This window comes from Euprymna scolopes, chromosome 23 (genome assembly GCF_053919585.1).
Source record: "Euprymna scolopes isolate OS-2025 chromosome 23, ASM5391958v1, whole genome shotgun sequence".
In the NCBI taxonomy this organism is placed as follows: domain Eukaryota; kingdom Metazoa; phylum Mollusca; class Cephalopoda; order Sepiida; family Sepiolidae; genus Euprymna; species Euprymna scolopes.
In genome coordinates, this window is record NC_136504.1 from 600,053 (window position 1) to 615,000 (window position 14,948).

At 35.8% G+C, this 14,948-nt stretch overlaps 1 protein-coding gene across 4 annotated transcripts in view; it reads right to left on the minus strand.

Moving 5' to 3' along the window:
• Positions 1–14,948, minus strand: part of LOC145245717 (stAR-related lipid transfer protein 7, mitochondrial-like) — a 57,507-nt gene that overhangs the window by 17,630 nt on the left and 24,929 nt on the right. For all 4 annotated transcript variants that reach the window (XM_080107256.1, XM_080107254.1, XM_080107253.1 and 1 more), the window contains exons 2-3: positions 11,015–11,346; positions 1,283–1,428 (exon numbers count right to left, since the gene is read on the minus strand). In XM_080107256.1, coding sequence (XP_079963382.1) covers positions 1,283–1,428; positions 11,015–11,298 — 430 coding nt within the window. In that variant the 5' untranslated portion in view covers positions 11,299–11,346. The remainder of the gene's footprint in view (positions 1–1,282; positions 1,429–11,014; positions 11,347–14,948) is intronic.

Consider the following 14,948-nt stretch of genomic DNA (forward strand, 5'->3'; position numbering starts at 1 on the left):
ACACCAAGAGGACTAAGCTTCTGACTGTTAATGGTGTAAACTGGGTAGAATTTAATTATTTAAGGGGACGGTTCAACAAGAACTTGTTTACATTAGACTTTAAAGCTACCATACTGTAGTCAGCCAGAAGCAATGGAAGCCAATTGAACAGTGTTCCACAGGGGAGCAGTTCTAGGAAAGAAGTTGTGGTCATGAAATCTGCGTTTAGATTTAGGCACAGATAGAGAGTTGAGGAAATTGTTTTTAGTGGTTGTAGCTAGTCAAGTGTGGGGGACCATAGATTGAAGCTCAAACAAGCACTTGCCATGACTTGGGACTATACATAGTGTTTGGAAAAGTTTACATAAACACAGGTAAAATAAGTCTGGGTCTGGTGTTGCCACATACACCATAAAAACCATGAGAAAAAAAAGATATCAAATAAATACAAAAACTGTAGCCTCAGAAGAAAGATCCGAGCCACATGATCAGCTTTAGCCAACATGAGGGACAGTCAACTATGAATGTTAATATTTATTTCAGGGAACAGAATACAACAAGCCAAATAAAGGTAAATGAATATGATCAGCACAAACCAAAAGAAGAAATTGACCACAAAGGAAATTAGTCATGAAGTGCTATAACCTTAATTCCCACCCACCCAAATATCTATCCAAAACTAGACTTGTGGGCTGGTAAAGAGTCCTGCTGCCACAGCGAGGGTTTGCCAGTGGTCACCTGATTGCACCAGGGAGTCACCACAATCTTCAGCACATTACACAGGTACACTTTGGTGTTGACTTTCAAGCTGACTTCGAAGACACGAGGTGGCATGATGTGACCCTCACTTGAAATCACATCAAAGACCATAACTGTGGTTGGAAACTTTCATTTTCATTACCCTGGGCACGTCCTTGTTATTTGTGGCAAGCCAGCGATGCAGTTTGAGGATGCTGGCAAAATCTATTACAAAAGCCCCCCCCCCACACACACACACACACAAATATCTATCCGTGAGAGTTTGGCATTTGTTTTCTGCAATAGATTCGGTGTTGTCAGGCGACAATATTACGGATAGAAAAGAAATCAGAATCATGTGGCATCACAGATCAATTTTTGTTTGTTTGTTTTTTAAAATTCATATCAGACCATTTGTTTAGCATTTTATGATATGAAAGGATGGGAGGCTTAACTCTAAATAAAAAAACGGTTTAACTTAAAAATACTGTCTTAACCATCTTAATGACCAACTAATTTTGTTGATTTGTTTTTGATTGTAATGAGAGCAGAATTCCCAACTAACCTTTGTACTGGTAAAGATGAGAGTCCTCAATGGGTTTGCGCCAAACTTGCAGCTCTGGTCGATCGATCACTTGTTGCCAATTTGTGACTTGCTCGTTTTGGTCAGACAAAATTTTTAGGCTTGCTGTTGAAATGCCATCTGCAACACTGGTTTCAAAAGAAAACAAAATATTTTAAAGGACAAATATGACTGCAGGAACATACAAACCTACAAAAAGACATCACCGAGAAAAGAATTTAGTCAATTATAGACATTGGCAGAATTGGAACTGAATACTAAAGTGATTAAACTAACAATTCAAATGAAAAATCTCAATTATAAAAATATGTTGAAAAATGTTTAAAAATGTTTTTCTCTCATTTTTCTTTGATTTAATTTCAAATTCTATGAACAAAGTTTTTTTCCTAGAACCGCTCACCTGTGGAACTGTGTAAGGCTGCTTTCTAGTCGACTACAACGTCCTTTTAAATAATCTAATTCTACTCAATTTCCCACATTACCAATCATAACTGTGTTGTCTCATCAACCACTCGACATTCCTTAACCCTTATCCTTGAGTGGCGTTTGGGCTTTGATAAATGATGACTTGTCAAAACAATTCACTAGTAAAACTAGCAAAATATGCTCCTTTCCAATTGCATATATTTTTGACACTATATATAGTCATGAGTTTGCTAATAAACAGCCAATCAAGAACCAAAGAGGATATAACGCTTGGGAGGAGGATCTCATGACAACAGAACAGTTACTACATTAAATTGAATTGATCAATGAAAATTAATACATTAGTCGGAAATTTTATTGTATTTTTTCGTTTTTTCAATTTTATCTTGATTGAAGCTGTTAGCCTAACCATGTTTACTCAAAGCACAGTCGTCATTTTTTATTGACTTAAAAAACGGAATTGTGTAAATATAATTTGAAAACAAATACTGCTTCCTTTATTGATAGATGGAAAAAAGTTAATGGGAAATACATTAACGATTAAATTTTATAGTAAGTTTTTTTTTTTTTTAGCCTAGGAAAAAAAAAAAATTTGTTATAACTTGATATTTACTAGAGTAAAAAAAGGAAAGGGTATTTGAAACCTTCAAAGTTTTTTTTTTTTTTTTTTTTAAATATCTATTATGCAAGTTCTTCAGGGTTATTTTCTTTTCTAATCCTGCGTTAGTCACCTGGGTGTTCCAAACATAGTGCCATGTGGTGGTTATACACGTCAATACGAAAATGTTCAGTGTTATTTTGTAAAATATAGTTATTCTGCTAGTACAGGATATATCTACAGTCCCTGTTGAACAGTTTGAATCATTTGTAACTTGCTGATATTAATATAAAATACAATAAAATAAATTATAAAACTAAGGAAAATTTTTTTAAATCTTAAATTTAGATCACAATTATTAAAAAATATCCAAAGGACACACCAGTGTGTTATTTTTTTAATATCTATGATGAACACAAAATGTTTCCATTAATTGAAATAACAAGAAAAATGAATACGAGTTCTTTCCATAAACATTACCTTTCAATCGGATTCAATTCCAAGGAAAACTGAGATACAACTGCGCCATACCACGTGTGCTATACCCTCATTGAGTCAGGAGAGTACTGGGAGAGAGGGAAATAAATAAGTTGCCAACTAGGAATTATGAGCACTTAAGCAAAATTGGAGTGACAAATCCCCTCATGGGACTAACACAGGGTTAAGAAAAATACAGCTTAATCTCTAATAGTCATGGTTGTGGCATTCACTGTGGGTCATTAGGTTTGGCTCTTTCCAACAAATTCACCATGTCTCCAACACTAGCTGACCAGACATGGTAATCCAAGGCTGCTTCTGTTATGAATGCAAACCAGTTCCAGCTACAGATCCTGTAAAGGTGAGTGACCAAAATCAGTTTGGCTTTCTGCTCCACTGTCGTAAGCCAGATTTTGAGTTGACCACTGCAATGTTTTTTTTTTTCTAGCCTGGTGGTAGTACTAGGTCGATGACTACACAGATGAAATCACCTGAGTGTCGACAAAAGGTGTTGCCGAACCAACAAAAGCATCTGGCAAAGAGATTTTTGGAGGAAGTGGATCTTACAGTGAGCACAAACTATACTGTAGGAAGGAAACTATTGCTAGCAAACATGGACAATGTGGCATGGTCAGTGATGGTCAGATACCTCCAGTTTGTGTAGGTAGCTTACCTGCATAGACCAAGTTTTGCAGCCATGAAGGAGAATAGTGCAGATGAGGGCCTGGTAGATTCTGATTTTAGTTTTCAGCCTCATTTCTTTTTTGAGACAAGAGCCATAACTGACAGAAGGCGGTGTGAGCATTGCTGATGTGGTTGAGGATGTCTTCCTATCCTTCGTTTGTTACAGTGATGATGAAGCTAAGATATTTGAATTGATTGACCTCTTCAATGAGTGATAAATTAGAGTAAGATTCATCTTATCTCGCAATTACTTATAACGTCACCAACTAACTTCAGAAGACCCCCCCCCATCCGATTTTGTTTTATATCATAAGTTGCTTAAAACGTGATTAGTTAAAGTTCAGAATAAAATCACGCTTTCTCTTAACGGTTAATTTAAAAAAAAAAAAAAAAAAAAAAAAATCTTCTGAACGCTATTAAAAGTTAAATTCTTCACTAGTTTGGAGACGGAATGCGTTGTTGTGATAAGTGATTTTTTTCTCTACTAATTCGCACTTTTTATTTTAAGATTCAAATATTAATAACTACATTTTATTTCAGTATTTAATTTATGTATTTCTGTTGTATTAAATGCTAGCTTTTTTTTTTTTTTTTTTTTTTCTCTCGTCCATAAATGTTTATTTATCTACCGAGTTGATTGCAAAAATAGATTACCTAATTGTACTCATTTTTAGTTCGTGGGAGGGGAATCTATCACCATACTTTCCCTTAAACAGGTCCGTTGGACTTTTATTAAGTACAATACTTAATAGTTATTTTTTATTTTTTATTTATTTATTTATTTTTTTTTTTTTTAATGGAGAGTAGAAAACGCATTATGGATGCGTTATCGGCAGCTCCTGTTACTCTCGCTTCTTCTTATTTGTCCCTCAGTCCTCATTTTTTAAATGAGTGATTTTTCTGACAAAGGGAGAAGAAAAAGCTGTTTTCTAGGTTGGCAGTATTTTTGCGCGAACAGTTGGCAGAGTTGGTGGAAATTTTCTGTTTCTATGTCTATCCTTGTAGCCATGTCACTAGTAAGGGTGCTGGAGGTAAACGTTTTGTCTGGGCTGACGTTATCCGCCTGATAGTCAGGGACCCGAACCTTGGATTAACCACTAAGGAGGCTGTCCTATCAGCAGGTGCAAAGTACTGGGGCTGCTGTATTGCCATTTGGTGAATGGAATCTGGACCATGCAGTAGCTTCTGGTGGGGCCTCTCGATGCCATACTAGTGGGTAATTATTACGGCTTTACCTTATCATGTGGTACAAAAAAAAAAAAAAATTCTTCGTTTCTTTTTCTCTCTTAGTTTCCCCTCTCTGTCCTGCTCTAAGTAAATCTGTCGACCTAGTCCACAAATTCCAAAATTTCATCATGACAAGTTTCAAGAAAAAATACACGATTAAACCCGGTTCTCCAACTTCCAACGTAGACCCCTACTACCATGTCTCCTTCTCCAACATCAGGGGTCTACGTTCTAACCTTCCAGAGGTTGAAACCCAATTACAGGAGACTAAACCAGACCTTTTATTTTTAAGTGAAACTGGCATTGGACAGGCTATTTCCCTAGATGAGTTTGCAATTACAGGATACTCTAACTTAACTTCTAAATCTGACCCCCAAGATCGCCATGGGCATGGAATATGTGCCTATATTAAAGATAGCTTTCCATGTGGGAGGGACATCTCCAGGGAAGATCCTAACTTACCCTATATGTGCTTCCGGGTTGCTTTAGCTCACACTACTGCATTTATATTTACTCTCTATCGCCCCCACAACAGCGGAGTTACTATCTTTCAAAGCATATCTGAGAAAATTGACCAAGTCCTTTCTACTTATCCTTCAGCTAACATTCACGTATGTGGAGACTTCAATGTTCACAACGTCGAATGGTTGACCCACTCAAACAAGACCGATGATGAGGGGAGGTTCTGTCATGATTTCTCCATTGCCTATGACCTCACTCAGATTGTTCAGGAACCTACCCGTGTGCCCGATAATGACGGCCAGTATGCGAGCCTACTAGACCTTTTTCTCACAACTTGCCCTGAACTATGTTCAGTTTCTGTTCTGTCGCCTCTTGGATCTTCCGACCACTCTGTTGTATCAATTAAAATAAAAATGAAATGTAATAAGTCCCCAGACGTACCACTTCATCGTACAGTATATCGATACACTAAGGCTGACTGGGATAGCTTCCGTACATTTATATCTGATCTACCTCTGCATTCCATGTTTAAAAAGGATGTGTCCTCTATAGTATTAGACCTAACTGAATGGTTAATTGTAGGTATTGACCATTTCATACCCTCTAAAAAGTTTCAGCAAAAACCTAACAGCCAGCCATGGTTCTCTCCAGAATGTGCTGCTGCCATTGCGCACAGAAATCACTTTTTCCACTGCTTCAAACGTAATAGATGTATGGAAACTAAAGCCGTTTTCAGGACTGCCAGCAACCATTGTAAGAAAGTAATAAGGAACGCAAGAGAGTTGTATGCTCAATCTGTTAAGTCCAAAGTAGCTGAGCAGCGGCTTGGTTCCCACCAGTTTTGGCAAATAGCAAACAGAATCCTGAACAGAAGCGTGTGCTCCATCCCAACTATTATCAATGGACCTGAGGTAATCTCGTCAGCATCAGACAAAGCCAAACTCTTTGTCAAGAACTTTGCAGCTAATTCTACCCTTTGCGACCAAGACCGCCAACCCCCAATATTTCCTCCTGTATCAGAAAACACGCTATGTGATATACGTATATCTGTACGTGATGTTGCCAAGCTAATCAAAAACCTTGATTCCAGTAAAGCAACTGGCCCTGATGGTATTCCAATTATAGTACTCAAAAAACTTCAACCTGAACTAGCGCCCATACTTACAAAACTGTTTAAACGTTGTCTTAAGGAGAATAGTTTCCCATCTCCCTGGAAAATCTCATCAGTATGCCCTGTATTTAAGAATTCAGGTGATCGCTCATCCCCCTCTCAGTACAGGCCAATAAGTCTCCTGTGCGTCATGAGTAAGTTGCTAGAATCTGTGTTAAATACAGAAGTAATCAAACATCTCAACAAAAATAACCTTCTTAGTGACACTCAACATGGTTTCCGTTCTGCTAGATCTACAGCAGATGTCCTTACAGTTATATCGCATAGGATTAGCAAATCTCTCGACGGTGGCAATCTTTCTAGGGCAATTGCTCTTGACATATCTAAAGCCTTTGATAGGGTATGGCATAAAGGTTTACTTCATAAGATCGCTAGCTATGGTATAGCTGGAAAAGTCTTCTCAATTATTAAATCATTTCTTTCTGATAGGTTCATAAGAGTAGTAGTTGAGGGGCAAAAATCAGAAGCTCACAGTATTAATGCCGGTGTCCCTCAGGGATCCATCCTGGGCCCAACTCTTTTCCTGATCTACATTAATGATCTTCCAAATCATATCCTTACATCATTTGTAGACATTTATGCTGACGACACTACCATTTATGGTACCACATCTAAGACAGTAAACGAGCAAGTACTCTCCAATTCTCTCTCCTCTGATCTTGAGCATGTAGTACAATGGGGAAAGGAGTGGCTGGTTACTTTTAATGCATCTAAAACCAAGCTTCTCTCTTTACATCATCAACATTTTAATCCACATTTGTCATCAATTGAAATGAATGGCTCTCGTCTTCAGGAGGCCTCAAGTTTTGACAAGCTTCTGGGCTTGACCATTACTCCTGATCTTAAATGGAACACGTATATCAAATCTGTTGCCAAGGCCGCTGGAAAAATGGTGGGATCTTTCTATCGATCCAGTAGATATCTCACTGCTGATGCTATTCTCTATCTATATAAGAGCCAGGTATGTCCAAGGATGGAATACTGTTGCCACATCTGGGCAGGAGCTGCTAGAAAGGACTTGTCCTGCCTTGATAGAGTTCAAAATAGACTTCGTAGCCTCGTAGGAGATGTCCTTTTCTCCTCCTTACAACCTCTATCTCACAGAAGAGATGTTGCGAGTTTGTCTCTGATGTATCGTTATTTTCATGGAAAGTGTTCAACTGAGCTTCAATCTATGGTCCCCCCTCGCCAAACTTTCACAAGAAACACTCGTCTAGCTGTAAACACTATCAATAATTTCCCCCACTCTTTATCTGTGCCTAAACCTAAACATAGATTCCATGAACAAAGCTTCTTTATTAGAACTGCACGCCTGTGGAATTGTCTTCCGTTTTCCTGCTTTCTGGCTGACTACAATATGGTTGTGTTCAAGTCTAAGGTAAATAAGTTCTTGATGAGCCGTTCCATATAAGTTATTAAATTTACCAAATTTTCATTACTAATGATTACTATATTGACCAACTTCTACTGTACACTCTTTAACCCTTATCCTTGAGTGGCCTCTGGGCCTTGATAATGTGGTGATGCCTTTGTAAAAAAAAAAAAAAAAAAAAAAAAAAAATGTGTTAGCTGTTGAAATCAATCTTATATCTATCTATCTATCTATCTATCTGGTCAAGCTCTTTGCCCAGACCAATGTAACTCTCTACAGATTTCTCTGCCTTCCATCAGCTGCTTCAGATTTTCAGGATCGCAGTTGGCAATTTGTACAATTTGCTGGATTTACATGAATCTAGGTCATCCATGAATCTAATATGAACAATGAAATTTATGCTTTCATGTTATTTTTGCACATTTTTTTCAAGAAGTAATGGGATTTTTCCCAATGTTCAGGGCTGGTTTGATCTAATAATTATTGCTTCTATTATGATTAATTTTCATTTAACACAATATGAAATTTGTAAGATTTTCCATTTGTTCAAAGCCTGCAATTTTAGTTCTACATTAAAAATTATGAACAAATAAACTAAAGAAAAATTTGTCTGTTACTACTGAAAATGTGTTCAACATGATTGTTTTCTGTAGACCTCAAAAGTCACCTCAAACATAATGTCTTTGTAGTGTCCCAATGCAGTGTTTCTCGGCTTCCATTTACTAAAAAAGATCTTCCTAGTAATTCTTTGTTTTAATATCTCCAGAAGTATAAACATATCAGTGTGACCAGACGTGTGCGGCCCCGACAGATCGCCAACTCCCAACGTCGTGTATCGTGGATTTTTCATTTGACTATTCCTCTTATGGCCGGATCGTCATTTTCTCGTTGGCAACTGTCGATGGGAACACGCAGTTTCACAAAAGTAGAAATATAATAAATCGTGGAACAAAGAAAGGAAAAACACAAACGCCAATGTTCACATATAAATTGACTGTTGGACTTGTGAGTGTGTGTGTGTCTTCTACCCGTTCTATCGATGTTACGTTAGTCTATTTCTGTTTCATAGTCAACTTCCCAACTTCCATCCGCCGCGATGGGCATCTAGTTGTTAACTGTCTTCTCTACGTTGGTATCTGAGCCCCCCCCCCCACACACCGGCTACCGGAAGCTGCCATTCCCTGTTTTATCTATAGGTTTCTATTGTCCTGTCAACTCTAAAAAGCTCGATCTAAAAATACCCAGAGATTCATTGTTTGTTACTTCCTATCTATTGTTTCCTATTCCTTTGTCTATTGCCCCCCCCCCTCTCAGCACTTAGTGATTCAAGTCCACCTCAGGTCCACTTTATAGTATCACATCAGTAAGAACCAGAAATTATTTAATTTCTGTTCATGTTTCAATAAATTGATACTCAATGAGGCTATGCCAATCTAAATGATTGGAGGCCACTTTAATTAGATCATGATTCATAGCAACAAATTTTCTTCCTGGCTGATCTGAGGCAGGAAGCAGTGAAAATGACAATGAATGCACAGATTTGACTGCCAATCAATAGTCGGAGCATTCAATTTTCTCAGAATGAGAGTCACTCTAGCATTTGGAGACAACTTGCAAAGTTAAAACGAAGCTTTGGTCATCAACTTCTGCAAAACTGAGACATAGAAAAATATTTTATCAGTTCTTGTTTATATTGCAAAGAACAGCATCAAATTTATCGGACAGGTATTGGAATGGCAAGTAGTTGATTTAGCTTGATTAAGGATTTCGTGTACACCATAACTTCACTTTTTTTCTTGAGATTTCTCACAAGAAAATGAATTAAAACCTTGCAAATGAATCTCTGCTTCTTTGACTTCTGTAGATAACCAAAGGCATGAGTGTATAAATCTTCCGGTTTCATATCCACAGACCAGTTTCTCCAACGGTTCTGTGGATTTGAAACTCATCCTTCAGAGTTTAACAGCAAATCTTTTCTTTCAGAGAACTCTTTCCAAAAATCAGAATACTCTACTATCTAGGATACTATGCTGACAGTTTATTTAGGGGAAACCAACTTGATTTATCTGACTGGAAATCTATTATAAGGCTTGTGTTTGCCATAATATAGTTGTCTGTTGATGGATCCACAGGGAAAGAGTGGGTTAACAAGTACTTTTGTGGCATAGAAGTTGTACATTTGCTTTGAGTTGATAAGTTAGCAAACTTCATTTTGCATAGATAGTTTCTTCTTCAACTATATATAATATAATGGAGCCAAAAATTGACTTTCTGTTTTTACTTGTAGAAAGAGTTTCTCGAAAAAGGAGAAAATTTATGAAGTTTGCCAATCCCAGATTTGAAAACGTTATGAAGGCAAAAATAAATTAACCATATGTAAGTGACCTTGTCTGTCTGAGGAAAGGTTTCTACCAAACTTTGTCAATTTTTGGTTTGCAGGCTTGAAACTTGATAACATAGGGGATCTTTACATGTGGAACAAATTTGATTTGGTCTTTAACCGGTAAAAATAACTGCTAAAGTGTCAAAATTGAACAAAATTTGAATTTGGCAGGCATAAGTCGACTTAAAGTGCTCTTGTACGCATGCACAAATATACACTGTATATTGGGTACAATATAATAATCAATAGAGTATTGTCTCTATAATAAATATAAAATCTGCATAAATTAAAGTATCATATTTAAACATAGAATTAAAAAAAGCGAAAAAAATGTCTATGTAAAGCCTGGTATGGCTATATTTGATTTATATTGTTTTCATTTACTTAATATGTTATATAAAATCTTGGTGCATGTTTGAAATAACAACAAAAATCAAAAGTTGCAAAATTTAATTTTCATTAAAAAAAAAAAAAAATATCTACTCAATTTTTATGTCAATTTTAACAAAAAGGAAAGCTATCTACTAAATTGTTGCAATTAGTTACATTACATAGTTACTACATTACATAAAACATGTACTTTCACAATCCATTGATCCGACATTTTTGAAATATAACAAGGGAAGTAACTCAGTTTGGAATTCTGTTTATTATTAAGTATAAGTTGCAATTACTTCGAAAACTATTTTTATTAATAATTTTCTACTTTATCATTTTTCGTAATTTTTGGATATTTACTAATTTTGACATGACATGAGTAGATAACATTAGTTTTAGTTGAAATTTAATATTTCAATTTTTATTCTTATTCTGCAATCTAACATCATATTTATTTTTTTAAATGATTTATGTTCAGTGCAGTACTTGCTATCTTTTAAAAGCAAGTAAAAACCTGAAAATTTTTTTTTACCTACCTTTGCATTTCTTCATCTGTAATTCTAGAATTATCCCACGAAAAGATGGAAGCCCCAAGGAGCAAACCAAGCGGTTTATGCTTTGTGCATTTCAAAATAGAATTTCCCAACCTAGTGAGCATGTGCACAAGAGATTTGCGATCATAAAGTCGGCTGTAAAGATTGGAAATTTGCAGAATGCGGCAAATCCGCTGCGCTGCAATGGCATGGCATTGTTTGGCAAATAGTGTACTAAGAACGTCCAGCTGAGAATTGGCTTTTTTTGCAAATCGGTAAAATTTCATGCTCCAATGAGTTTGATTCCTCAAAATAGGAACAACCGCAGTTTGTGTCTGCAATGGAAGGTAAAAAAATAGACTTTAAAATTTTTATTTCAAAAACAGAAGTACATATACATTTCAGTTGCTTTGCTTTGCAGTGTCTGTGCATGTGTATATGTGTGTATACATATGGGGGGGGGGGCGTCAACGGGTGAAAAATTATATCTGATAGGCATGTTAGCAAATTGACCTACTTCGTCATCATGTCATGGTCACAGGACAAGATAAGAAATACAGACTGGAACGATAAAATTGTCGCCCTAGAAAAAACACGATTCCATTTCCGTTTTCTTTTTTTTATTGCAGACTATCTACTAGTTGACCAGTTGTGTACAAATCCCAAGAGCGATAGGAGCCTTCTATTATGTCTGAAAGTGACAATATTCAATGAGAGAGACTGGAGATGCACTGCTGTACAACTCATACTCTCTACCGATTCAATTTATGACAATAGGCCAGCACCCTCAAAATGCGTCACTGGATTACCACGAATTACAGGGATGTGCTCAGAGTGATGAAAACAAAGTTTCCGGCCACTGTTATGATCTTTGGCGTGATTTCAAGTGAGGGTCACATCATGCCACCTCACATCTTCGAAGTTGGCTTGAAAGTCAACACAAAAGTGTACCTGAACATGCTGAAGAGTGTGGTGACACCCTGGGGCAATCGGGTAGCTGCTGGCAGACTCTGGTGTGGCAGCAAAACTCGGCACTGGACCACAAGTCCAAAGAGACCCAGGCTTGGCTTCAGAAGGAGTGCTACAACTTCATAGCTTTCTCTCACTGCCCCCCGCCCCCGATCTGAACGCGCTGGACTACTTTCTTTGGTCATACATCGAGAACATCACCAAATTCAGCCTGATTATTGCCATATACTGAATATTCACCGAGCTTCAGCTGGCACTTGTGGATAAGGTATGCTTCCAGTTCCGAACCGAGGTGGTGATTGAGGCTGAATGTGGCTACATTGAATAGATGTCAGTTCTACTACATTATCAAGTTACCTGAATTGATTTTTTTCCAATAAAAGTTTTAAAATAAAGCTGTAGTGTTGTTTTCTTTAGCGCGACAAATTTATCGTTCCAGCTTTAAGAACAGGATCATAAAAAACAGAGCGGAAAGAAAAGAATACCAAAATTTATGTATGAATCATTATAAGAAAATAAATGCTTTACTGGTTTACACCCACCCCCATATTTTTTTTTTCTTCCCTACTTTTTCTTAGAAAAACAAAAAAATTGTATAAAGGGAATTATTGTTTCTACCAAAATTGTGCCCTAAGAATGTTGGATCTCAAAAAGTAATCACATGTATGTACCTACATAGCCAATGGTACATATATATATATTTATTTATTTAAAAAATAAATTTATACCATAATGCTCCTCTACTTGTTATCAAGCACTTTATAAAAATCAAAGATTTATTGTACTAACATCTAGGAAACCATAAATCATATGACATTTTTCCCATAACTATCATTAGAAATTTTATTCACAGAAAAAAAAAAAAAAAAAAAAAATTAATATACGAGCAGATGCAAATTTTTCTTTCATGGCAAATTAAATGTTTCTATTTCTCTCCATGCAACACATTTCCTCAACCTTCTTAATCCTTAACCCTTTATGACCAGGTTGAACTAATTCACTCAGTTGTAAATAAATGAATTGGCATAAATAAAGTGGGAATTTATTCAAACACGTTGTTCCTATTAGTTCAGTATCTCATTTTTTATTGAAATATACTTTTTTCAAGTTTGAAGACAATCATAATATCGTTACCCTTTAAACTAACTAAAATTAACAATAAATACTTTTTTTTAATCATCTACATCATAATTAATATTTAAATTTATAACCCACTCAAAAGCATGACATACCTCTAAAAATACAAGTGATTAGATAAGATTGTCGGTTCACAAAGAACTGAAAACGAACTTTAAAATTATAAAAATAAGTTATAAAGTTTTTTTTATACAAGATAAAATATTGAGGGGAAAAAATTTTGGAGAGAATTTTTCTCATTTTGAGAAAAAGATTATTTTTGATAAAACCATTACAGTGACATCCTAAGTTATTGGAATGTCAGCCAAAAACTATTGCAGTGAAGAAAGCAGGGAATTCCTGTTGAAGGTCATCCTGAATCTACACAACCTAACCTTAAGACTTTTGCTTAAGGCTGTTATATCACACAAGAAACGCATTTGAAATCAACACCTGAAACTTTTTCAGACATCTTAATGGATAACATAAAATAAAAAATAAAAAAATTTTTTAACTATGAAAGTGCAAATCATCTATATAAAGTTGTCTTGTCAGATTTTACAAGTCAGACTTAAATAACTTTTAAGCTGACAAATCAAACTTTGTTTCTAATTAGCCAATTTTCATTTGTCATTGGTAATAAAATAACACTTCATTACAACTGATTTTAAAAATTACTCAATTCTACCCAAACATGTGGTACAAGGATCAGATCCCATTTCTTAGGGCTGGATTTCCCCACATTATAGGCTAGCCTTGTGCTTGACTTGCCCTTCTTCGAAGGCAAGTAAGCCAAGACGGATGTTGTTGTATTGAAATTAAACAAATGTGTCATCGATCAAATCTGGTCCTGACTGAATTGACAGTTGTTTATAAAACTGTACCGTACGTTTGAAAGGACAAAAGTCAAATCAACTGTTGGTCGTTACCTGGGTCTTAAGTAACTAGTCTTTCTCTCAGCATGTATATTCTTGTTTCTGTATCATGTGGACATTTACCCTTTTTTGTTTTTATTGCTATGAGGAAGAATTCAGCAATTGGTTGTTTACTTCCTTTCATGACAGTTGCATTGCAAGCCAATTCATGAGTTTTTATATTACTCGGAATGTAAAACAGATTTTATATTTTCCTATAAAAATGACTATTTGTTTCATTATTACAAAAGTTAACTTTCCATCAATGAAGTCCCAAATAATCCAGTTAATTCTCTGGAAAGAATTAATGATGCCCAACTAACAAAACTGTACAACAGTAAAATCACTTATTTGGATGGTACAAGGTTATTGTGTTTACGAATCTTTAATAACATGGACTTAAATATATAAATAATGGTATTGTGGTTGTTCAAACCAAGGGGAATGTGACTATTGTTTACCCCAAGAGTGGATCCATAGCATCATTTTCATTGTGGAAGGTGATAACCTTAAGGTGGTCCCATCTGTTAACTGATTGAAGCAAGACAATGTCAGTTTGGATTTAGTTTACAGTAAAGGAATTGACAGAATCTGTGATAGCAACAAGATGAAAATGTGATGCGAATTTTTGTGAGTTTCAACTCAACATGTAAAATGTGTTGGTTGAATTGATTGTAGGTTTCTTATCTGCAGGATACTTGAAAAGAATTGGATGAAATTCAGATAAGAGAAATAAAGTATAAACTTAAGATCATGAAAAAAAAAAAAAAAAAGGCAACTGTAAATATTGACTTGAGAGTTTGAACTGCTTTTTTATAATTAGGTCAAATCTTGATGCTCAACTCTGGGAGAGATACTCTAATATTAAGGAGTTGGAAACTTGTTTTTGTTGTTTCTGCAGAGAAAATTATATATTAAGCTGACAAGAAAGTTCTTGT